This window comes from Dermacentor variabilis, chromosome 11, assembly GCF_050947875.1.
Source record: "Dermacentor variabilis isolate Ectoservices chromosome 11, ASM5094787v1, whole genome shotgun sequence".
NCBI lineage: Eukaryota > Metazoa > Arthropoda > Arachnida > Ixodida > Ixodidae > Dermacentor > Dermacentor variabilis.
The window spans coordinates 45,724,267-45,750,573 of NC_134578.1; the positions used below are offsets into that span (position 1 = coordinate 45,724,267).

General features: G+C 44.6%; 1 protein-coding gene across 4 annotated transcripts in view; it reads left to right on the forward strand.

The window, feature by feature from the left end:
- The first annotated feature begins 125 nt into the window (after nucleotides 1-125).
- Nucleotides 126-26,307, forward strand: part of LOC142563748 (TBC1 domain family member 15-like) — a 93,703-nt gene continuing 67,521 nt past the window's right edge. For 2 of the 4 annotated variants that reach the window (XM_075674349.1, XM_075674350.1), the window contains exons 1-4: nucleotides 4,058-4,161; nucleotides 9,724-9,813; nucleotides 11,436-11,598; nucleotides 15,807-16,047. In XM_075674349.1, the coding sequence (XP_075530464.1) occupies nucleotides 4,060-4,161; nucleotides 9,724-9,813; nucleotides 11,436-11,598; nucleotides 15,807-16,047 (596 nt within the window). In that variant the 5' untranslated portion in view covers nucleotides 4,058-4,059. Of the gene's footprint in view, nucleotides 212-4,004; nucleotides 4,162-9,723; nucleotides 9,814-11,435; nucleotides 11,599-15,806; nucleotides 16,048-18,526; nucleotides 19,303-26,307 lie in introns of those variants that run through there. The other 2 variants (XM_075674351.1, XM_075674352.1) reach the window with 2 other exon arrangements.

Sequence of the window (26,307 nt, forward strand, 5' to 3'; positions counted from 1 at the left end):
ATAGTAAAGAAAGCTATTCAAAACGAGGAGGCAATACAATATGCTAATAATTAGTTTTATTTTTATGCTAGGTATTTAGGCTTTAGTTCGAATACGTTTACGAAAATTTCAAGCAAAGTTGGTGACTCGCTTGTCACATGAAAAAGCTCGCTAACGCCATCGTCAGCAGCAACGGACTTTAAAGATGGCGGACGGAGGGGGCGAGAAGCAAGTAAGATAATTACTCTTTTTGACAATAACTGAACGTTGTCGAGGGCTGAACGTTTCAACAATTGCTTTTAGAAGGTCGCCAGATGCCGTTTGAACTGTGCCAACTGCTAGCGTATCCGCGGTTGGTTTAACTCGATGTAGTTCATGACGAAGAACGAGGGACCTCCGCGAGAGAAGTTCGTTTGTTTGTTAAACTGTTTTACGCCCTAATCGCAACACTCATAAATAACGGCACAACTCCTAGCAAAAGAAGCTTCGTTTTGCGCATATCTGGAAGCGACTCCTCGCCTGTCACGGCCGTGCGAAAAGTGTTTCGACTCTCGTGAAACCGTGTCGATGATTCGTCCGCGCCTTTGATAGGGAGTTTTACAACGGTGTTCTTACACGAGTCCTCGAAGTACCTTTGCTGACGCCCGCCTATGCCTACATCGTGCAAACGTGCGCGAATCGGCGTTTTGTTTGTTTGGTTTTTGACTGAATGACACTACCCGTGTCTTGGCGCGACCTTATTATTGCGATGCTCGACTGACGCACTCAGTAGAGCCCGCGTTTGGCAAGGAAAACATAACGACGGCTGACGCCGTGGGTTGCAAGCACGATTCATGGGCTTTCGGCCGCATCAAGGCCGGACACTCTTTGTCATGTCTGTTTATGTTGTGTTTTTGAACGTTCGAATGCTTTTCGCGCTCCGATGGCTATCGGATAGCTGTAAAGGAGAGTTGTGTCGGTGGCTGTCGCTGTTGCGATGTTAAACCAGTGCAGTGATATTCGTGATGCGTTTTGGGTAGCATAATTGGGACGTCTGCGCTGTTAAGAGGAAGCTTCTATCCGAACCATAGGAGCGGAGAAATCGTGTTGCTCGGCATCTGCTGAACCGGTCATGACAGGTTTGGTGCGTCAAAGAATAGTTTAGTGAAAAGTTTCGTTTTACATCATACAATATATTAGACGATCGGGAGCAGATCTTTAAGCAGTCAGCTTTTTAACAAAGACGGCTGTAATGGGAAGCAATAATAATAATGATGATCTTGATAATAATTATTAAAAAAACAATTTCAAAATTCTGGTTGTTGGACAGTTTTGGACAACACAACATGGTAAAACAGTGCAGCAATTTCATGCTATGTCGTATGTTAAATGTCACATTTGTTTGCTTCAGATTACGTAACAAATGCACTTTACATAATTGTGACAAATGTTGTTGGTGCAGAGTAGAGCTATAAAAACTGCTTTCATAATTATAATTGCATTTTTTTGCCAGCTTTCAGCTATTTTTTAAAACATTTGAGAGCTTAAATTATTATTCTGGCTCCAACATGCAGTATGATTGAACATCTGTTCTTAAATGTGGCAAATGTCATTCTTGTCAGATCAGCAGTTGTCCATTTAGCACATTTCTCAGTTTCACATGTATTTGAATACGAAAATTGATTTTGGCACCAAGGGAAAGCCTCCTCTTAAGGGCTTATTGCATTCAAATGACAAGCCTGAATGCCTCATTTCTTTCACTTTCTATTTCATTAAAAATTCTTTTTTTTTCGGTGTTCAATCTTATATAGTTATGCTCCCTCTAATTTAGTCATTCCAATATGTGGTATCATTTCTTTCATATCAATGTTGCTGTTATACATTGGCGGCCATTGTTAGATAAGCTTCAGGTTATCTTCTGTCTCCCCATATTACAGGAAGCCCACAGATGTTTCTGATATTCTGACAGAGTTGAACAATAAAAGAAAAATGTCCCTCATTTCGGCAGGAACACCTATATTGCGTGCACAAACCTGCGATCTTATTGCATTACAGACTGAAATGGTCAAATATTCTAGACTCGACACAGCATAGGCTGCTAGCTGTTTTATTGAATTTCGGTGACCTTGTTGCTTACCTCTCATTGTGGCACAGTGGCTGGGGTGTGCTGCTGCTTTGAGCGCAAGACAGTTCAATTCATGGCCCCTGCAGTTTCATTCTGTTAAGGCAGAATGTAGCATCATAAGCTTACTAAACTTTAGATGCATGTTAAAGAAACCCAGCTTGTTGAAATGAATGCGGAGCCCCTGCTGTTGCATTTATCGTAGCCTGTGTGTTGATTGGCATGTTAAGCCTCATAATTTGACTTAGATTTTTCATGTTGACTCTTGTTGCTCATGCACATAAAGGAAAAAAAACCTGTTGGCACATTGGCTTACAGCAGTACAGGCATGAAATCTCGGGCATTTAAATTTTTGGGCTAAAAGAAGGACCTCAACTTTGAAATCGTAAAAGAAATTCTCTCAACTCTCGGAGTGCCCTAAACAATCTACTTTAATAGCTGTTCTACAAAGCAGTTTTGCCATCATCTTCCAGAGTCATGATGCAGAAGGTGGCCACAGGGCATCTTGAACATTGCTGTGTCTTGACACTTGCTCCCCGCTCGCTTGGTCATCTGCCATGCCGCTAGCAACGTTAGGCTGTGAAATGAGTAGTGGCATAGCAGACTTCCGAGCGAGCTGGGACGAGTGCCGAAACCATTGCTGTGTTCTGCGAAATAGCAAAAAAAAAAAAAACTTCATGTCAGCCTTTGTGTCCACAAGGTGTTTTTATGTTGCTACATTGGGAATCTCTAGTTTTAAGTGAAGCTGCTGTTTCTTCACAAAACTCTGCTTGTTAGCATTATGGAGTAGCATTCTGTTGCCGAGTGGGAGGTCCTGGTTGTCAGTATACCGTCGGTGTGACATCATGGTTTTCAAATTATTTTCTCATTTTTGGGCACTTTTGCGGAGGAAGAGCTTTTATAAGGTTTCCATTTTGAGTATTTGGTTAATCTAGGGTGCAGTCTAGTCCCTCTTTAATGATAAGCAATCAACTAGATGCGAGTAGACGGTGTCAAAATCGACGATGGCATGGCAAGTTGCCGTTGGAAGTTCGGGAGGGCTTTGCCACCTGTGTTTCATTTTTGCCTCTTTTCTAGCTTAGCAAGCCTCCTCTGACAGTAAACAGCGGTCATTTTGCTTTTGCGAGTCATTTTCTAATTTGGCTTAACCTAATATTCCCTGTTAGCATGCCTTTAATACTCGTTAGAACGTTATTATAATGGAATCGCACCTGACGTGAAAATACCTTCGTTATAATGTTCCTTATAAGTATACACACGGTAATTGGAAAAGAAAAGAAATTGCAAATGTACATTCAGGATGGATATTCACTTCATAAAATCCATGTTCGTCATATTGAAATTTGACTCTATTGAGAACTGTTCCACTTTATTCTGTTTAGTTCCCTCTACTTCTCCTGCTTTCCTTTTAGAATTCCTTCTTGCTTTCTACTGAATGAAAGTTGTCACCTGGCTGGGAAAAAAAAAAAGAGACAGGCAAACTCTTTGTAGGCAAATTTTTCTTCGTACAATATTTCTTTACAGGTAAATCATCTCGCCACTAAACAGTGATGATGCAAGGACAAATCTGCCCTTATCTCAGGCCAGGTATCGCTGAAAGGCTTATCCGCATTGCGAAAATAGGCTGTTGTACGCATCCTCTTTTTGTTTATTGCGACCGTTTCTACGTCACTTGTGCTAAACAATTTTTTTTGCTTACTTTTTCTTTTTCACTTCCGGTCGTCTCACATTCAAGCGTGGGTCTGATGCACATTCGCCGAGCGCGCCGGAAGACTGTGTGCGTTGCATATCTGGGGGGTCGCGGCTCGTGTGCTGATAAGATAAAGCCAGATTGCTGGGCTTTGTGACAGAGGTTCTCACTTTAGGATGGTGCGTGTTCATGCCGCCACTGGCAAAAAAAAAAAAAAAAAAAAGAAAGGATGGCCTTCTGTCTCACTCGTGAATGTTTTCAATGCTAGATTTGCTTGTTGTGGTCGTCTATGGCACTCACTGTGTTGCCCATTGTGGCTTGGAATATGTGGACACGTTTGGCCAGGGGGAGACTGAAGCGTGTGCCATCGTGTTCTCCCAACTCTGATCCGGTATGCCGAGGGGAATTGCTTTCCTCTTAGTTTCCTAGTGGTAGCTGTTAATGGCTTCTTCTCAGTTCTCGATGTGACTCTAGGTCTGTCCCACAATCATGTTGCAACACGTATGTACATTACAGGCAACTTGTGCATGTAATGTACCTGTGCGAGAACCTGCGCGCAATTTTTCAAAACACTTTTTGCATAGCCTGCGGTAATCATAGAGCACTAGTGTTAGTGAAGATCTCTAGTGCAACATGGATTCATCAGGGGATTATTATTATTATTATTATTATTATTATTATTATTATTATTATTATTATTATTATTATTATTGCTGTGCTCCCTACATTGCTTTTGACTAACAGAAAACAATGTCCCAAAGACATGGACACAGTAAAGCTCAGTGTATTAGTGCAGTGGTTTCTGTTATAATGCGTACTTAGTATTTACCTTTCTTTAGTAATTAAATGAACTTGTTACTTTAACTCAGTATACAGGTCTAACATTCTGTTGAATTTAAATGCAGCATTTTTCATTCTGATTGACTTGGCTATTTCTGAAGAAAAGCATTTCTGTATTGCACGTGTAATTGGAACTTCAAAATAGGAGTTGGATCTCCCAGCTAAAGCCTCCTCCTCAAGAATGGCATATATTATTTAAGGCCGCGTTGTCCCGGGGCAGCATCATTACCTTATAATTAGTGTTTCTTTTTACAAATACACAGCATGGTTTAGCGTGCTCCCAGTGCTATTGGTACATGTGTAGCACTCGCGTATTGGCATGTGCGAGCTCTTAACATTCCGATGAAAGTGTGCCCCTTGAAATAAATGCTTCACTAGCAGCTTCCAGTCAGGAGGGTTGCATTTACACACTCTTCAGACACGGGATATTTGGGATGAAGCTCTCCAGTTGTGGTCGTGTAAGTTCAGAGCCTGAGAACTTCATTCACAGCTGCAACAGCGGGGGTTACATATTATTAAGAGGGTAATTGCATCGTAGGGAGAGGGCAACTAGATGAGTTGCAGCAATAACTTAAACATGAAGGAGTTTGTTTGGTACATAAATGGGCTTCTGTTGATTGTAATTTATGAAATAGCACCGAACAGCTCTTGGTAAACTCATGCCCATGTTTGCAATAAATAAGGCATCACACAATAACTAGAATTTATGCATGAGAACAGTAGTTTTCGCATGCTTTTAAAGCATTGTATGCCTTTCAAAGTGTTGTTTTTGTCATATAGCTATGGGGCCTGCCATAGTGGCCTTAGTCGTTGTGGACTTTGGCTGCCAAGCCTGAGGTCATAGGTTTAACACCTGGTCGCATTTGGATTGAAGTGGAATGCAGAAATGCCTGGATGCTCAGGTTTAAAGGCTAGCTACTATGAAATTTTGGACCATGTAAACAAAAGAATCCATTTCATATAGTCTGGATGTGGAGCAGCCTCTGAGTGCACTTTTATGTTTGAAATTACAGTGGAAGAATCTCGAGAAGTTCGTAAAAATGGACGGTCTTTTACACCGAAACTGTTAAAAGTGCCGCCATTGCCACTCGCCTGAAGTGGCGCCTGAATGAGGATGCACGTCTTCTCAGCATAGCCTCTGAGAATAGATGGCGCCCGTGGTGCACTGAAAAATCTTGCGGGCAGCCTGCTTGGAATTATGTTGCATCTGCTAAAACCAGAGCCGTGTGCCATCTGCTTTGGTGCTGTTTATAGGCTGGTAATAAGAAAATTGGAGCGTGTCCAGCACTGCAGCTTTTCCGAGATTGCTTGAGTAGTATAAACTATGCCTTTGTAACCAATGTAGACAAAGTGAAATTCAGTTGCAGTTGGCCTTGAAGTGCACACTGAAGAATCACAGAAACTTTAATTAATCTGGTGCCCTGCACTGTGATGTCCTTCTTAGCTCAAGGAAGGGGTGATTCAACCATTCGACTCCACTTTCTTTTCTGTGTCTTAGTACACAAGCAAGCAATATGTCACCTCTGTTGTCAAAACAACAACAACAAATGAATATTTGACTTTTCGAAGTGTAATAATCGGTTCACTATGTTCAGCTATGTTCAGCTTCGTCGCAATGCAGTTGTGTTGTGCAGTGAAGCATATCTTGCGTGCAGCGAAGCAGCGAAACATACTAAAATTGGAAAAAGGGCACTGTAACATGGTCAAGTATGCTTTCTTTGTACATGTGTGCTGTCTCTACTCACGGTATGGACACCGAGATGTAGATGTCTAATCAGAATACAAGCATTGGCCCGGCACTGTCTTCTGTTTACTCTTCTTCTAGTCATTGGGGTAGTCTTCTTTAATTTGTGCATTGTTTTACTAATGTGTTCTTCTCACCAATTAAATTCCTATGTGCATAATGGCTGTTTCGTCATGCTTTACAACAGATTAAACTCTTTGTATCTTTCACATAGTAAGTGCTACTGCACAAATCTTTTTTTCTCATTCTTCCACAGAACAAGTAGTTCATTCCAACATGCAGTAGTTCTGGTGCATATGAGTTTTCAACCACCTGTATGCACGTCATTTATTTCATATTGGATTGGAAAATATTTATCCTAAATCACTATTCGTCTCTAAATCGCTTCGAGCTCAAAATCTACTGTTCGCATGCACCTGGAAATGAGATAAAGGAAAACTCCAGGTGCAGCAATTTTGTTATCATACAGTTTACTTTCTATTCTTCTTCATCGAGCGTTGCACTTAGGGGCCAATTGCAGTGATAACATTGGCATGGAAGCATCTGAGCCCACGAAAAAGGCCAAAGACAGTGGGAAATGAAGCAGGTAATTAGAAGATATGGCTATATATCTGTTAAAGTGTTAGTGTTTACGAAGTCATATATAGCAAATAGCTGTCAGGGAGATGACCACTACTATTTTAAAAGCAAAGCAATAAGTGTTACATGTTTATGAAAAGTAATCTGCATCTGATAGGATATAGCTGATCTTGTGAAACAAATGCGCACTCTGAAAGGTGCGTAATTCTTTTGCTTGCTTATTAATATTGTCTGTGCGCACATAGTTTTCCAGTGCATTCGTGTGTGAGGCTGGGCAACCAACGGGATGAGAGTTAATAGTTCCTAAATATAGAGATTAAAATGTGGAAATGAATAACAGGTAATAAGCCTCTGGCAAATGTGTAGCTACTAAGTAAAGTGCTGACACACGGTCATGAAGGTGGAATGGGATCACGGGAGCAGGTTGGCAAGGCACATTTGGCACGCTCAGATGCTTCTGACACTGAATAGCCAAAACAAGTGTTGTCCCAGGGTCATGTTTGTGAAAACTGTGTGGTTAGAGTTTCAAAGGAGGAAAAATACGCTAGACTTCTCGACTTCTCGACTGCTGACAGCATTACATGTGACTGCATGCATTTTGTTCATCCCCCTCTCCCCCATCTTTTGTTTAGCTTACCTTGTGAACATTTCAAGTGAAAATATGTGTCAGAATCATTGGAGCTGTCACACTTTTGATGGTAGGCAGGGTGTGCTAAGCCATTCTTCAGTACAGGGGGCACCAAGCATAAGAAATCCAGGGACTGCTGATGTGGTGGTTAACATATTGGTTAAGCTTTCTATGTTTCTTGGCAAGTTGCAAGCCGTATAACTTAGAAGTGAAATTGGAAAACACCAAAAAGCGAGAATGAGAAGAAACCACGCAGATATACCTAATGTTATGTTCTAGCCATAAAGCTGGCTTCTACCCACCAGGATAGATCAGTGGCTATGACATTGCACTGCCAATCTCGAGGTTGTTGATTTGATCCCGGCCACGTTGGCCACTTTTGATAAGAGCAGAATAAAAAAAAATGCCTGTGTGCTTAGGTTTAGGTGCGCTTTCATTTAAGAGCCCTCAAGTGGTGAAAAAAGGTTGAGTCACTTTAGCATATGCTAAAAAGGATGAAGGCGAAAGCCTGCAGACTCAGGAGACATTCTTTACATTACTTGCCATTTTCATTTGAATGCATTGTTACTTCCTGTCACTTGTTTTCTCCCACCAGAGGTTGTGGGTTTGAGTGCCTTAATTAACACTATTAATTAACGGCACCTTATGTTCACCTTAATTAACACCAAAGGTAGGGGATTTGACTGTCAACCTTCATAATGTCAATTGAACTCCAACTTGATATGGCTGGTTCGCCCATGTCTCCATGTTGGGTCGTGGGTTCAAGTGCCTTAATTGACTATATTTTAAGTAATTGCACCTTAATTAACTTTGCCTTAATAACATGAGAGGTATGGTGTTTGACTCTCGACCTTCATGATGTCAAATTAGAATGCAACTTAGTATGGCTGGTTTGCCCATATCTCCAAGTGGGTATGCCTCCCACCAAAGATTGTGCATTCTAGTGCCTTAATTAACTGTGCCCTAATTAACTTTGCCTTAGATAACACCAAAGGTCATGTTGATGCTTCTTCGCCTTGGCCTAATTTGTCCTAATCAACACCAAAGGTTGCGGGTCTTAATTAACTTCATCTTATTTAACACCACAGGTCATTGGTTTGACCAAGGATCGAGGGTACAACTCCTTATGAATTTTGGTGCCATAATGCCGGATATCGTATTTTTCAACCCACGAGCCCCCATCTAAGGCCTTCACCTTAATCCGGATTCTGCCACTACAGCAGCCTCATAATTGTCGCTTTGTCATGTAAAACCCGAGAGTATAATTTTAATTTAAACTGGTTTCTGATTCATTGAAAGATGCTCATGCTTGTCTAGGACTGATAGCAAAAGACATGGTTTGCATTCTTTGCTCCTGTGAAAAAAAGAAAAAAGGAAACATCCGGCAGTAAGAGGGTAAAGCAGCATATTTTTTTGTAGGGGTGTGGGAATATTCGAATATGGATCATATGGTCTCTGCTCTTTGATCCTATTTGAGAGTTCACTATTTGGAATTGTGGGATGTTTGTTTGTTCGTAATAGAAGGGATAACAGTGCCTATTGGAGTCCCAAAAGGAGTGAGAATGGCAGAAGTGATCACTGTTCCGAACGATTCCGCTGCAGGAAAGCCGTGGTTCATTTGCATGGGTACCAGTTCCTAAGCAAATGCGCGAGGCATTTATGACTTATGCTCGATAATTTCCAGTCAGTAAATAAGAATTGCTCGCGTTTCAGGAGCCTTTGTACAAATTTGTTGTCACGATTAGTTGTTTGGCCAGTTCAACTGCGTTTGTATCCCGCTAAAAACAAAGCGTGGCGCTGTAGCTTCACGCTATTTCTCACGTTCAGTGAGCATGAGACTGCATGCGCTTCTGGTGACGTGCTATTGGGACATCAGTGTCATGGTTGCCCCATACAGCTGAAAGCAGTTTCTCATCTCCAAGCTTATCAGTTGTCTGGAGGTTCACTTGCGAAGGATAGTGCTTACATGCGTCAAATAATTTATACGACTCGTATTTTTTGTGTCTTTTTACTAAATGGACTCGACACAAGCTTCATAATACACTTTGCTCAGAAATGAAAAAAATATCCAAATTGATATTAATATTTTTATTCGATACGATCAGGAAATTTCGCCATTTGAATGCCACTTATTATTGCGGTTCTTTTCTTTCCTGACGCAGTTAACCTACACCCAAGACAATGTGTCCGTACGCATGCTCAGTTCACGGGGCGAGGAGACGATATCCGGGAAGCTGGAAATCACAAAGGAGGTGAGTGTGGGCCTGGTGTGCATCGCATTGCTGGTGATTCAGAAGTGAAGTGTGTGCACGAGTTTTGCTTTTGTATTTCAGTAGGGGGTAATCCTGGACAAGTTAGGGGGTAATCCTGGACAAGTTAGGGTGTAATCCTGGACGGATTACGGGTAATCCTGGACAAGTTGATTCAGGTTAACTTTACAAGCAGTGCAAAGGAGACGGTGACACGGAGAAGAAAGGACACAGGGCGTGAGTTGAACTAACAGCTGACAGTTTATTGCACTCTGCAAAGGATGAATACAAAAAGCGTAGGCCAAGTCATTCAATAACACTGATTTGGAAGTTGAGCTGGGTGACAGATGGAACCGAAATACAAAATTCGTGCTGCTTATTTAGAGAGCCTCAACGATTTCGCGTGCCTCCTGATCTCTTTGCCTCAGAACCACATGACTGACAGATGTGAAGAAGGTGCACTCTTTCAATTGTAGTGCTGCAGTTACCTTTTCTTTTCTTATTTTTCATAATGGCACAGTACGGGTACATGCATTATAGATACATTGAACGGGTAATGAAAGCATTATATCTGCCAAATTTCTTCGACGATGTGGAAAAGTGGCAGACACGATTCATTTTGTAAACGCGCATGCATAAAAAATAACGTACATACCTTCATGCATACTTCACAGTCATTAAAGGCAATATACTAATTATGCTTTCTTTTAAGAGTGACTTGTGCTGTACACCCTGGTTTCACAGCTACTGCTATTATTGCTTTCGGCTGTCGATGTGTTGGCATGTGCATCCATATGCCATGCGAAATAACTAGCTAGTACATTACGCAACCTCCGTAGTTGCTTCAATGACCTGCGTTGAAGTAGTCTAAGCATCTGTTCAACACTCATGCCAGTTCGAAAGTAGTAACAGTAACAATAAAGAATTCTAGTGCTAGCCCATTTTAGTGCTGTTCACCACTAAGCATAGCATTGCCACTCACCCCTGCATTCAGCACGGACTCATAACCTCACATACGAGATTGCTCTCTCCTGCACCTTTTGGGAACTTCTCTGTTTTACCCCGCCTATGATGTAATAGACCACCAGGCCACAGGTGCAAGCCATTGGGTGGTTATTCATTTAGAAATTACTCCCTTGGGAAAGCTTGTGCACCTGCTTACCTTTAGAACGACAGTGTTCTAAACAAACACAGAAGCGTTGATTGTGCTAATCGTCTTGTCAGCGCTTCATTGTTGCTCTGCGGCACCTTTGTCAGATGCCAACCTTGAAGAATTGCTACAAGATCCTGCAAAAAAAAAAATCCATAAAGACTTAATAGGCAGGGCATTTCTATCAGCACTGCCCCAGCCAACAGGAAACATTCAGTTGAGCGGGAAAGGGGAAATTAAGCATTGCATTCTACACGTCTTTGTTACTATTACATCCATTTCAAAAAATTTTTTATGGGATTATATTCATTCAAAGCCATCATACTCATCACAGCATGTCCTTCAGGTTTGAAATAGACACTGCAGGGTCCCTTGTTAAGAGAGATTGTGGAATGCTTGTGGAAGACAGGAAATAGCACTTAGCCTAATCTCGTCCATTGACCTGGCCCTCTTTTGTCTTGGCTTGGCTATTCAGAAGCACGGACATGTCGTGACGTGGTTGGCCTACCCGCCACCTTCGGCGGCCAAGGAGCAGCCGCAGCGTTACGACGAGGACTCCGCTGGTGTCTGGGAGGACCTGACAGCTGACAGCACTGTTGCGTACCATGTGGGGGGCAAAGACAGTTGCCAGTCACCCGGTAGGTTTATTGGTTTGTGCATGGCATCGTTTTCTGCCGTCGCTGTTGGCCTCAACTGAAATCATTAAATCGGGCCGCGTTTTCAAACCGTGAAGTGGTTCTCAGTCTATTCCTAAAGAAGAACTGGACCATATTTTTGGAGTTATAGAAACTGTGCGGCATGCTTTTCACACATACTGTATTTGCATGTAGATAATGTGACAATGAATAAAATATGACTGGCAGTGTTTGATCTCTCGGAAAAAGAAAAGTGTTAATACGATCCCATTTCACATGATTTCCCTATGACGTTTGTGAGTGAGAACACAAATGACCTAATACAGTTATGCTTTCTTTTTTTACCGGTTGATACTTTCCTAAAAAACTTAGTCTTTCGGCACCATCGGTCCGTACATTATGAAACTCCTGTCATGTGATATGTGTTCTGGTCACTAGATGCCGTGTGAACAAGAAAAGACACGAGGCATGTACAATCAAGTGGCAAGTGCATGCCACGCAGCTTCCCCGCAGTGCTCGCCCACCGGTGTTGCGGGAAAATGCCAGCACACACTTGAGTTACCCCTTCCAATCCCAACAGATAGACCGGACATCACATGCCTCCTGTCGGAATTAATGAGGAGCGCGACGAGAAGATACTGGGCCCAGCCAGACGCTCGTCACGTCCGCCTTAAAAGGCTGGATCCCGATATGCGATTTCTTGTTCTGCGTGGAATTCCACGCCTTCATATGTGCCTGATATGCAGACTGCGATTAGGCGTCGCCTTCACGCGCAAATACTTGCACATCATTGGACGGACAGACTCCCCGGACTGTTCAGTGTGTAGCATTGTAGAGACTATGGACCACGCGCTCGTGGTGTGCCCCGAATATGCGCGCGAAAGACTGACAATGGCAGCTACCTTAAGACATTTACACAATAGACCACTGTCGGAGGACCTCTTGCTAGGCGCGTGGCCACAGAGTTGGCAGACTATAGAGACAATGCGTGCTCTTTTACGTTTCTGAGGCGACACGGGCCTGGACTTGTGCCTATTATAACATTTGTGCAGTGTGCCCTTCACCTCGTTCCTCCCATTATCATCCCCCATTGTGGCCCTTTTTCTTCCCCTCTTCCCCTTCCCTTACGGAGAGTAGCAGGCCAGATGCTCCATTTTCTGGCCGACCTCTCTACATTTTTCAATCATTAAACTGCTTCTCTTTTTCTTCTCGTGAGTCGTCGTATTCACAGCTACGAGAGAAACGTCTTGTCTGTCGAGGACGTTGGGTGTTCACTGGCTGCGCTGGCACCATTTTCACCAAGAGGTTCGATCCCATGTAAAGGGCTGCACCTCGTCGGAATTGTGAGAAAAGAAGTGCAGCCCTTATGCGAGTCTATACGGTAATTCGAACTTCCGGTTTATTGGAACAGATGCTCTATGGTCTCGTCACAATTTTATGTACTTCAATGTGCCTAAACACCCTGTAATCCAAGCGCATAAGCATTTACAACCGTTTAATTGAACATACCACTCTGCTGACGATGCCCTCAACAGTGCGCCAACTCGCGTGGTGTCGTTTTTGACCTGGCAGCACCGGCTGCAGCTTCCATCTCCCATTGCAAGTACCATACCTTGGTGCATATAACCCATGTAAGAAAAAATTGTTAAAATGAACAGTAGAGTCGGGGTGGGGGTTATATGCGAATCTTGCCTTGAGGTGCGGCTTCACAGCATCGAAAATTTTGCCTAGAAGTGTGGCTTCACGGCAGCACACGCTAATTTGCCGTGAAGCCGCACTTTCCGAACTTGTCACTCGTGCACGCTTAGTGCACATGCGCTGCCTAACAGAGCACTGCACGCAAGTTCTCCAGTCAATGAGCTTTTGATTTGAAATTCTTGAAGTTTTAATTATCCATACTTGACTGTATTACAATTATAATGCAAGGTGATACCGAAAAGAATCTGGAAATCTTGCATAAACGTGGATGCCCGCAGGGTGCTTTAATCATTGTTGCTGCTCACTGCCGTCACAAAATACAGTGACGTTTACTCGTCACTACTGATGTCTTTTCCATTGTCTTATTCCATTGTCAACAAGTACGGCGTCGTCCACCATGCCGCCAAGGTTATCGGATAGGCAGCACTTCAGAAGTGCCTGCAGCACAATTGGACACAGCTATGCCGTGTTCTATTGTGTGTGTTTGAACACTGCTCTGTATGTGGAAGCGATTGTGGGGTGCCTAGTGGTTGAGCTCTCTGCAGTTCCAAACAGCATAAAAAAAATTAAGAAAACGAAACTGTGTTATATTCGTGTCAGCAACCCAAATATAACACAAGGTGCATTCTGAGATTGGAAATTTAGAAAGAAGAAACAAGAAACGGGCATTTTATTCATACAAGTGCAGTAAAAGAATGACACTATGAAGCTTGTGTAACAATATATTTTAATGAAATAGTAAAGTTTGTTTTCAAATGGCCTACTTCTTGTTGTCAACATTATCAGGGCATTATTAAGCAGAGCAAGATTTACTGATGTCGTGTAGCGATCAGGTTAGGTATGGTGACATTGGCCATAAAGATAGTGCGGCGTGCAGTTCTTCTTGAGCTGTGAAACATTGCAGGAACATAGCGAGCCAGTGTGTAATGATGTCATGGTGCATTCACCTCCCAGCTTGTAGAACAACGTATTGTGCGAAATCATTTAGGGTGCTTCAGTCATGGCGAAGGTGTTGCAGCGAAGACGTTGAGGGAAATGCTGCAATGGTTCTTGTGCAGCAGCGGCAAAAGCCAGTGAATGCAGTTAGAGGCAAGCGGTGGCATGGTCAGAATCATTTGTTGATCAACGAAAAGGCAGCAACACAGTCTGCCTTGAAGCCCAGAGAAGAGGTGGCCATGCGAGGAGGGTGTCAATCAGAATCTGCAGCCAGATGCTGGCGTTGATGCGCCACATTTAAGAAAAGCCATTAGCCGCAGCCCTACATGGCCGTCGAAACGTGCAGCCAGGTGCTGGTGTCAGTAGAGCCAGCACACCGTGTAGGAACGTGTGTCGGATATACAGGGGAATGTAGAAGTATAGTCGACTTCCATTAATTCGATCATGATGGGACTGATGAAGCTGATCTAATTATCCGGTGTGTCGAAATAAGCAAGATGAAAAGAAGCGCCACAACATGCTGCTGATTCATGTGGCAGTATTTGCCCAATTCTAACACGCCCCAAAATTAAATGAATGTGTGGTTTCTATGTGTCCAAAATTAAATTTTAACATGGAAATGACTGTAAAGCTCCTAAACAAAGTAGAAATCTAATGCCCACCTGACTTTTTAGCAACAAGTAGGGGCAGGGCATCAATGGTGGTAGATTTCCCGAAAGTCAGCCTTGCTGTGCGATTTTTTTTAAAGTCAGCTTTTTCGGAATACAGCTGTGTTGTGCGGTAAAGCATACAAATTTCGCGAGCATTGTTTTGGTTTCGTATCCGATTATACTGCTTAGGCAATTTACGGCCCAATTTTCTTGGAAAAAGAAGGCACGCATTAGAATTGGGTAAATACCGTAATCATACATTGTGAGCCACCATTATTGCTTAAAGTCTTCCTAGAGCATGCCGAAAATGGACGTTTTGGACGGGACATGATGTGTGTTGACGAAGTCACTCTTTGCTGTGCTCCACCGAGACATGCTGCCACTAAAGTGGTCGCTATTAGTCACCATGAGGGTTACGTGCTTGCATACACACTGGTCTAGTTCAAGTTATTCTGCGAAAGCCAATTTTAGGATAAATATGACAACAGTTCAGCCCACAGAATTGCTCTAACGGCAGTCGGACTTTCATTTGGAATGGAATGAAACCGAAAAATCTAATTAACCAGTCTAATTAATGGAGGACTATTGTGTTAAGCTCAGATATATAGTGAAGCACTTGAGAAAGCTTGGGTTTAGCGAAGGAATGGCACCGAAATAGTGAAGCGTTTGCGAACTCAAAGCAGATTTCTAGGACTTCCGGAGGGTATAAGAACTCCCTTGTACAGCTTCGCTGTCTGTTATGTATGAGTTGTTTGTATGGAAGTACATCTACAACTTTCCAAAGACTTAATGTTTTTTCAGATGTTCACCTCACACTAAAAAAGAACGGCAAGCTAAAGAGGTTGTGGCATTAGAAGTTTTAACAGGACAACGGAGAGAAACGTGCGGTAGCGTCCGAAGGGTTAATGGATGAACCTCTCATTTCAGACTCCGTGAAGATCAAGAAGGAGAACGGCACGTCCGCAGGTGACTCGCCTTCGCCTGGGCCGCACACCACCGTGTCGTTCGAGGTGACCGACCTCACCTCGTACCGGTGCCGCCAGGTCGCGGACACGCACGAGCTCACGCTGAACCTGAGCGACGGCACACGCCTACCCACCTTCATTTTCATTGAGCGTCGTTACGAGCACTTCATCCGTGCCCTGCACGAACACATCTCCTTCAAAAGGTGAGCCAAGCGTTGCCGTTTCTCAAAACAACGAATGCTGCTTTTTCTTAGCTGTCTGCACGCCTTGTGTTAGCGAGAGCTAAGAGGCGCAAGGGTTCCTTTGGTTCACCACCTTAGACCAGAGGTGCTTGGCCGTTGAACTCGGCTTCACTTTCACTCTCATCTTGCTCATTGCATATCAGTTCTCTGGAATATCGCAAGGTTGAGGAAGGCTTGTGAAAGGCAAGAGTCGTCATCTGCCTGACTGTGCACAAAGCTAGAAAAATAACCGACAAGTAACCTACTTCGTGGAAAGGAAGCGTTGCAGTTGAAGAAAAATTCGTCCTGGTTTGATTGCCGGCACCTTTCCGGGGCGGCCACTCCGTCATCTGACCTGACCCGAAGGCTAGCAGGTTGCACTGCGAGGTTGAATTAACCGATAACGCGAAGCACAGGGACGGTGAATATGGCAAATGGGTTCTGCGGAAGCCTGCAATATCGAGGATAGTTCACAAAAAAGAAAAATTGTCCCCTCACCCGACTGTAGCATGAAGGAACAAAGGAAACCCATTGGGATTTATGCATTGGCTTTCCTTTTAGCTTTTTGTTACGTTCACGTAGATGACGTTCACATAGACGACAATTTTCATTTTTGCACATCCTGTCCAGCACCATCTGAACAATGTGAGGTAGTCTTATTGGTTGGTTGGGGAGAAAAAGGGATGAAATTTTTGTTCCTAAAAGGCAGGAATATTCAGATGGGCCTGAAGAGAGCAATTCTTCCACAACTTACGGGAAGCTGTAAATGCCAAAGGGTGCCAGTGACCTGCCTGTGCTATCTCCCAAATGTTTAAAATCTATAATGCTTGTTGCGCTTATTGCAATGTACCGATAAGCCAGGTCAGCATTGGCCGTACATACTTCATTAGTCACCGTCACGAGGCACTGCAAAAAATGAAGACGTCTCATAACTGACGAGGCAGGTGGAAATTGTTGCAGGTTTTTTTGTTTTCCGAGAAAACGATGTTCACTGTCCTTTGGGATAGAAAAGGTTGATGTTTACACTATTGCAGTGCTCTGAAATTATTATTTGGGCCTGCCCATCGTCTATTCGTGTCAAGTGGTTTATGTCTCTTTCGCAACTGAGCTCACTAATTTGCCTAGATGGGATCGGCGCTTTGCCGAACGGTCCAACAACCCTCGTGTTTGAGGCTTGAACTAATTATAGAACCCACAGTGCTGAAAGGTTTTCGACTCTAATTACTGTGCCACTCATAGCCGTGTGTTTGCTTGCATTGTGAAAACACTTGTTGCATTGTCGAATATTGAAGCATGTCGCTGGCGTATTTGAGTGTGTTTGTGTGACTGTTTGTCTAGAGTGCAGTACCCAGGTAAAAAAATTGAAGCTAGTGATTTGTATCAAGGTGGTGTTGGTAATGTGCGAGTGGTAAGTTCCAGTTTAGTGGGTGAAACTGCTGTGCAAGTTGGTGAGCCACGAGAAAGGCTGTTGAGGTGGAGTAGGGTTACTACACGTTCATCCTTTAAATATTTTTGTCACCGCAAAATGTCTTTAGCATAGCATTACTTTTATACCGCTACCGATGCTACCTGCTGCTGACAGTTGATGCGCAGTTTACTACGTATCGGCAGTAAGAAGGAAGTGGTAACGGTGACTGTAGAATGGTAACTCAATGCCAAAATACTCTTAATCATTGCAAAAATGTACTAAGTGGCTTTGCTATAGCTTGGTCCCCTTCCTCTTTTCCTAAAAGAAGTGTATTTAACTGGCAATGACTTTTTGGAATTTTTCTTCAGAAGGTTGCATGTTGCGAGGAAACTTGGCATGTAGGATTTCGTCTTGCATGCTGCATTACGGAGCAGTGCCGAAACATTACCAGGGGGTGGCGCCGCCAGGGTGCTGCGATGTGGCATGGGCATGAACAAGGCATGAAAAGTACAGCTCTGGAGCATTTCGCTCGGAGTAGTTTGTCATGTCTTTCGGTGAATGGTTGCACACGGAAACCCCTCGTGATACTGGGAATGCAAGCAAACCTGGAATGAGTGTGGCACATTATGATTGTATGTTGTCCTAGCTGTTCAGCGTGTAGTGAAGTTACCTTTGCTCCCTCGTAGCAGGTGAATGTTTCAGTCAGACAAACAACCAGCTTAGTTGCATTGGCCTCCACCTGGCGTTGCCAGTGAAGCTGAGAGAGAGAAAAAGAATTTGGAGACAATTTTTTTTTTACCAAGATGCACGTCGTCTGCTTCTCTTTAACAATTGACGTGACGGTGCATCTCTAAACGACTTCGTCTAACTTCTGCTTCTATGCTGTACTCTCCTTTTTTTCCTCCCGACGAGCATTGCTTGACTGCGCTGGTGCCGTTCCGCCCCGTTTTTTGCGGCCGCCAAAGCGATTCGACCGCTAGCAGTTCGAGAGACAGACAGTAATTCCTCGCTTTCGCCGTCTGCTGCGGACCTTTTCCTTCCCGGGCCTTCAAGGAGCGACCCGGCAGACCCGTACTCCCTCGTCCACGCGACTCCACGCCAGGACATGAGTCAAGCCACAGAGCAAGCCGTTGAAAATGCTGCAAGCCATTCCGCGAGCCAACCTGCGAACAATTCTCCGAGCCATTCCAGCAGCACTGCCGACAGCAGCACCCCTGCCGCGAGGCCTATTTTGGCGAAGCCTCCACACGCCATTCAGCTTTTCGTATCGCGGGCCCCGAACGTCATTGTTCAAAGCCAGCCGGATGGCCAGACACGGCTTGTGCCTCAGCAAGCCATGCGGCTTCTCCTGAGCCAGGGAAGCCATCCCCCGATCAACGGCCAGCAGTCGCAAGTCGCGCCGCACCCCGTACGATTCGTGGTGCAGCAGACGCCACCACCTCCGCCGTCCCCTCAGCCGCCTCCGGCGGTGCCCTCGTTCCCCAGTGGCTTGGTCATAACTGACGTGCGGAGCCAAGCCCCTGGCCAGTCCGGAAGCCCGCATCCCAGGCCCATCCATGCGATCCGCAGGAGGGGCCCGCACTGGCCTACGGAGGAGAAGATGGAACTGCTGTCATTGCTGAAGAAGCGCAGGATGCTGATCAACCCTCGGCTGGCGGAGGGCATGAGCAAGAAGGACAAGCTCGATGGGTGGAAGGAGGTGACGGACATTCTGAACAGCCACCACCCGGGTGGCCGCTGTGTCGCCGAAGTGAAGAAGCAGTGGCAAAACCTGTTCCTCAAGGCCAAGAGGGAGCGACGGGAACTTTTGAGCGATGGCTCAAAGAACGGTGAGTGAGCTGCCTCTGTGGGCTTCCTTTTTACTGTGTTTCGCTCGCGTCTTAATTGGCTTTTTTGCTTGTGCTGCACATTGCATTTGCTTCACTGCAAAAATGTCCCCTTGAGCAACACGAACGAAAACGCCCTAATTTGTCTTCAAGAGGCTTTAGTTGCTGGATGCGCTTGTCCCCCGTAAGGGTGTTCCTTGTGACTGGATTTAAAGTGGGAACACTGCATTTTGCACATTGGCATATGAGAGATTAAAACCTCTGCGTCACACGTAAACATTGCTTCAGAACAAATTATATGTTCTCTTTTGTATTGCTCGCGACTGTATGTAGATAGCTGCAGCGATTGGCAGGGCTCACTTGAAGACGTCGTTCCAGATGCTCATCAGTAATATGTTGGGCAAGTTTTGGTGTAAACGTATGATGTTGATTTCTGTATTTCTGTATTAAATATCTAGTTAACAGTGAGTAATGCGACCCATTGTGTACTGGTAAAAGTTATTTTTCACTTCTTTTTTCTTTCCTTACCTTGCACTGAGATAATGTGAAACAACATGCCGAATTTGAGGTCGGGCTGCTCTTTCTTGCTCCCTTTGAATTCTTATCTTTCTGAAGAAATTTGAGGTCTCTGTTCGGGTCCACCAAGGCTACATTGTGTTGGTGGTGGAGTCCCGAAGTACTTAAGATTGCTCCTTGCGGGCTTAGTTGGTTCATATCTGATGGAGAGATTAACGTGTGTCAAATGAAGACGAAATTAGAAACTCGTAGACCGCATGAATGCTTGTCCCTCTGCGTGCTTCTAACCCTGTCTTTGTCTTCGTTTCGCACTCATTAATCTTTCCAGAAGTGCTTGTGCCCTGAAGTGTCGGCGTATGCTGAAAGTCCTGAAGTCAAAATTAGCCTAAATGAGTGCACCCATCGTGCCTGTATGAGGGATGGATATGGGGCACTTGGCTTCTCATGGCTGTGCTTGTGCATAACACAAAGGGCAGTGCCTTGCTATTCGAGGCCCGAGCTGGTTGCCTAAGGACAAAAACATACTGGCACAAATATTTACAAAATGAGGTATGTGTCTGCTGCAGCAAAAAAAAAAAAAGGGCCACTCGGTGCATCCTAATGTAATGTGAAGGCATTTACCCAGTGAGACCAGTAGATAACGTACACCTTCCAGAAGTGCTGGTATGTGAGAGTGGATGGAAACATCAACCATTCAGCAGTCGAGACAAGCAAGAGACATTTAGAGTATTGGTGGAAAAAAAAAAAAAAATCGGGGAAGAGATTGGTAGGACCTGATCTGCTACAGGCATAGGCAAGGAACACAAGGTAGATATATAAACTTTAAGAAATAGCAAAAAAAGATAAAGGATATGCAGACGAAGTATGAGACTGAAAAGCATGTATAGATTACCTGATTGGCTCAAGCAAGCTAGGTGGCTATTTGTGATTTGCTCTGTTTCGAAGGGGATGCCAATAGAAATCATCATCATCATGAGACTCCACAGGCTTCTTGCCTTGTGATGTAAAAACCACTACGTAATTGAATCAAAATTTAGAAGAATCTTAAGCGCTGCTGAGCCTTGATGACAAGGCTTAAAGCAGCAGGCTATGCATCCTGTAAGCTTAAGTGACTATAGTGTTGGACAGACATGTCGTCATAGTTACTGTGAAGAACAGATGCTTGACATCATTGAGACAAGTATGAAGGGTGCAAGGGTCGAAACAGGCACAAATGGTGGTGCGATTGTTGCAGAAGGTGCAGGTTATAAGTGTGCCAGCTTTAAATTGCGAGGAGGCCTACACTGCTGCCGTTATCCAACAGAACTGCCGTATATGGTGAGCCTAGTGTCATGCATGGGATTTCACATTAAAAGTGTGAAGCCTTCAGTGGTGCCCGCAAGATTTCTTCAGCTAAGTTGAAATGGAATGGCTGCTAACGTGAGCTGTCTCGTCAAGGGGAACGGGAGTCAATTCATGGAGCCATTTCGTGGGGCCATTCAGGCTGATGTGTAAGCTGCATGAAAATTTTAACTAAAGCCTAAAATGCTCTTCACCAGGTTTTGGCATTTCAAGGAGGCAAGCTTGTTGTGTAGATTATGCACTGACAATTGTGTTTGCCAAGTGTCAAAGCACCCATGGTGCTGAAGGAGTCAAAGGTCAAAGAAAAGCCTATCAAGAGAGCCCCTGCTTTCAAATAATCAAGGTGACATGCACAAGCACCTCTATGTAAAATGCACTGCCTGCAGTGTCGCCGATTATGGTGCGTGGCTTCGGTAAATACTTCGCAGGACTTGAAAGACCACCACTGAAACGTGATGTGGTCCCTTCGCTCTGGAGGTGTTGCTCTGTCATGGGAGAAAGGGAGGGAAGGGGTGTCGCTTGTGGATGCTAGTTGAAGCAAAGGGAAAGGGTGTCTCTATTCACAGGAAAGTTCACCACCTTGCAGCTAGGGACACAACATTTTGATTCTGGCTATCTCCTTTAATAATGAAATAATTTGGAAAATTTTTGCTGTCATACGCTCTCTAGACGTCGCTGTAGAAGTTACAGCGTACAGTTTGCCGACCGTTTATTCGTACCTCACGGGGGCTGCGGAAATGTCCGAATAAATAGGTGTCCAAAAAAGCAGGTTAAGAAAAAGAAAAGAAATACTTTATTGCCATACATTTATTCGGGCTCGGCAGTAGGCTTGAAGAAATCGTGAATGCGCCGTTGCACGCTGTTTTGTTTACGTGCAATCAAATAAGTCTGAATCTCTGAAAGGGTCGTACCGTCACTATAGGTGGCTCAGAGCACAGTCACTGCTTGTACACGATCCGCATGCGATAGCAGCGTAGCACATGGTGCGTCATATTCCTACTCGGAGTCATCGTCCTGCAGTGCAGCAGAAACCTGACGAATGATCTTGCCGTCGTCGAGGTCTGCGCATGTCAGTACAGCAGTGTCAGCACCCGTGAAACTGTCAAATGAGACGGTGTCCGGAATCGCAATGCAACTGCTGCGCAGGTCTCAGCAGAGTATTTTCAGCGTCAGTAGATAGCACATCGGAAGGTGACAAATCCTAGGCCTCTCGGCACCCGCTTACTGGCATTCCCCAGCGCAGTCTGCGCGGACACTGTCAGCGCCATTAGACACTTCACGTGATGTTTCCATATGCCATGTTGGACCACCACAACCTCGACACAGCACACAAACCAAACACCATCACATCGTCACGCTGACACCAGTCGCAGAAACAAAAAATGTGGCCTACTCGCAGTGTCGTGCATGAAGAAACAAACAAATCAGCTGCTGGATTGTCTTGACATGGCTTACCAAGCTGAGACTGGAACTGCTGTAGCCACGAACCAGGCAGAAATGATGATGATGAGCGGGGATTTGCAGTAGCGCCACTTCGTGGGGCAGCAAGGAGGCTCCGTTCAAAACAAAAATGGCGTTCAGCAAGTCGAACCATGCACCGGTCAGAGTCGATGCATGGTGCTCTCGATCCAGTTGGCTCAAGGAGAGTCTGAAAAATCAGACGAGAGGTTGCAAGGAGTTTGAACTTATGGCACTTGTTATACATTATGGTGTACGGGGAGAATGGCGGTGCCACGAAGCACACTGAATAATCGAGCATGTCCAAATTTTTGGAGTCCAAAAAATCAGTCGGCAACTGTATAACGGTAAATTGAAATAGTGTCTGGTGAGGGGCTCTCTGAGGGTGCAACTCAGTTGCTTTTGTGCTTTACTTAGCAGAGAGCCCTGGCTTTTTTTTTGTTCCTGAACTTTGGTAGCACCCAACTGCACAATGGATGAATAAGCAATTTTATGCACGAATGCTGATTTTCAAGTAAACTTACAGTACATGTTCATAAAATACGAGAAACAGACCTTTAATACAGTAGATTTTCCTGTGAAACATAAATTAAAGAGCAAAATGATGTGCTGAATCCTGCAGGCTCATAGATGCATTACAATTGTGCACAGCATTGTAGAAAAGTGTCATAGGGAGAATTAAGACTGTAGTGTAGTTGTTGCCTACGCTCAATGGTACCCTTTGCACAATACACATAAGCACTTCGTAAGTTCCATTGCTTTGCACGTGGATGCAGTTACACTGAAATACCTTTGATTTGTCTGTTTTGCCCCCTTTAGCATCAGGAGCAAAAGGCTGGATACCATGGGAGTTGCAAAATGTGTCAAATGTTCTTGCAGTACACAGATTCAGTCAGGTGTCTTTTGTGTTGCCTGCAGTGTTTGGACGTTTGCTTCTGGTGGTATGCATTTTATGTCATCTTCACCGGCACCAGACTAACCCAGCACATTTGTGACATTGTAACTCACTGGTGCATCGTGTGTATCTCTGTGGTAGCAATTGCACAGTGTCTCTCCCATATTATTGTGTGAGCTATCTCTTTGAAGAGACTTAATACAAGAAAGAATAATGAGTGCCACCAAAGGTAAAACATCACTGTTGCAACAGCAGTAGCTGTTGCTTCACTTAGTCCTTGTAGTGACTGTTTTTTATGGCTTATCCACTGTGGAGCCTGAGTGGCTTCAGCATTCAGCTGTCGAGTATGAGTTCAGACGTTCGATTCCTAATCACAGTGGCCACATTCCAAGGTAGTGCGGCACACAGATAGCATTTGTGTACTGGGCTTTGGGGGCACGTTGAAGAATTTCAGTTCGTCGAAACTAATATGGGTCAATGAATCAACATCTTAGCAGCTCAACACTACATCAGTGTGTCACATCATGAGCAGGAGATTGCGCATCTCCTCCTCTACCTCGACTGCGGCTGCGCATAGCCATCTGCACACTGCATCTCGGAGGTGCTGTCAACGTCCAATTTTTCGGACTTGGGAACTGGGAAAACGTGAATATGAATACATCTGGCAGTCCGAAAAAATTAATGCATGCCTTTGACTGTCCTCAAGGGCTCAAATCGCCACAGCCATGTCTGAAATGGCTCTGAAGGCCTGCCAGTACATTTATTAGGCGCCTCAGTGCTTGTTCTGTGACAACAGACGGCAGGTTCCAACTTGTGTAATTGAGGAACACGCACTATGTCCAGTGACAGCAGCTCCTTTCTAATCTTGGTATGCTTCACTGCAATACATTGTATATGCTCGACAGCGCAACAGCTCTGAATGGCGGTGAAGCTGACTTTTGGGAAGTGGAATTATGGCATGCGTCTTAGACCTTTGATGTGCTTTCCACGCTTTGAAGTCTTCGGTGAAGATGACAAAGGTGGACTTAGCACCATTGCTGAAAGGTGTGAATGCTTTCAGTGAAAAACAGCACTGAACAGCAGGAACCTTGGCGGCAAATGTCGTAGCGGCCAAGCCTAATGTTCCAGAGTGCACGACAGCACAAAATGCTCACACGAGCATGCACCAAACATCATGTGGCCAAACACAAAGGGCTACAGTGGCCGTGGTGGCTATGGTAGCCAGCATATCTGCATGCCAGAGTGCCAGGTCGAGGCTGTGAGGTTATGAAAATGGCGGTGGTGGTGGCCTTTTTTAATGGCATTTTGGACCTGAGATCACAGCGAAAAGTCCGAAAATGGGATAGGGAAGGGTTTCAGCATCCCCAATTTCATATGCCCTTATACACTGACTCTATGGGGTATGTGGCAGTGCCGCAAAGGCATCAAATTATCGGGCATCTACAAAAAATTGGTCATTGACGGTGTGGTGGTGCAAAAATGGTCACATGACCCACACCAAACACAAATGGCTGCAGTAGTCGTGGTGGCTGTGGCTGCCAGCAGATCTGCATGCGAGAGTGCTGGCAAGATAATGAAAATGGTGGCAATGGTGACTTTTTCTTTTGGGTCATTTTGGACCTGTGGTCACACCAAGAAGATTGAAAATCGTATAGCGAAGGGTTGCAGCATCTGAAATTTTAGTCGTCCTTACACATTGACTCTATGGGTTATGTGGTGGTGCTGCCAAGGCATCCGAATTATCAGGCACCTCCAAAAAAATCTGTGATTGACTGTAATCTGTGGTGGGTGTAAACGTAGGGTGAGCCAGAATGGCTAATCACTTCACGTGGCCTGTCCTCTTGTGCGCTTAGTCTTGGAAGTTGCATAATATCAAGTGTTGGACGCGCATTGAAGGGAGAGGCAGCCCGAAGTGATTGCTTTCCATGGCCGGCGTTCTTCAATATGCCTGTGATGTGGCAGCAAGTATTCGCAGTCATCGAGTGAGATCTGTTTATGTTTACCTGTGTGTGCATGACACCGTGTTCATTCATTTAATTACTAATTGAATGTTCACTGCAATTTATACAACTGATAAAACTGCGAACCTTACTTCGTGAAGTTGTTTAATGCATTGCCACCGCTATCAAGGCTTTGCTTCTTGGGTGAAACTGGAAATCTTTTACACCTGTTCCAGAATGCTGAGACTCAGTTTATGATAAGAATGATCTGCTCTCCTAAGCGAATGCGCAGAGACAGGGGGTTCTGCAATGGTGATGATCAAGCTTTATTCGCTAAGGATGACTCATTGAACTAGAGTAGGTAAGTGAGGGGAGTGGGCCAGCTGTTAAAAGATGCTCCTCAGTACATCACGCAGAGTATGCCTGATTCCACACGAAGGCGTAGAGCATTCGGAAAAGGCTGTTGAGCTCTGCAGATCGATTGTTCCACCCTTTGTAGCTGGCCACTTTGCCCTGGTGCTTCCACTGGAGGATCTCGGAGTTGAGGTAGCACCACTGCAGGTGCCCAAGTATTGGTTGCTACCATCTTGCTGCATGCATGGCAACCTGTTTGCATAGAAGGCAATTAACTGTACTATGCCGTCCAATGTAATTTGGTTTCTTCTGCACACGCCAGTGCGCCACTACGTCCGGTGTTATAGCCTCACCAGTGTAGGTGGTAAAGCAGATTTTCTTCGCTGTCTATGCATGTCTACAGTCCAAACTTGTCACTGTGAACTTTCCAGTGCACTTGTCAATTTCAGTTTGCACTTCTGAATAAGAGCAGATTCAGTTTTTTTGTGAGCCTGTGGTCTGTAT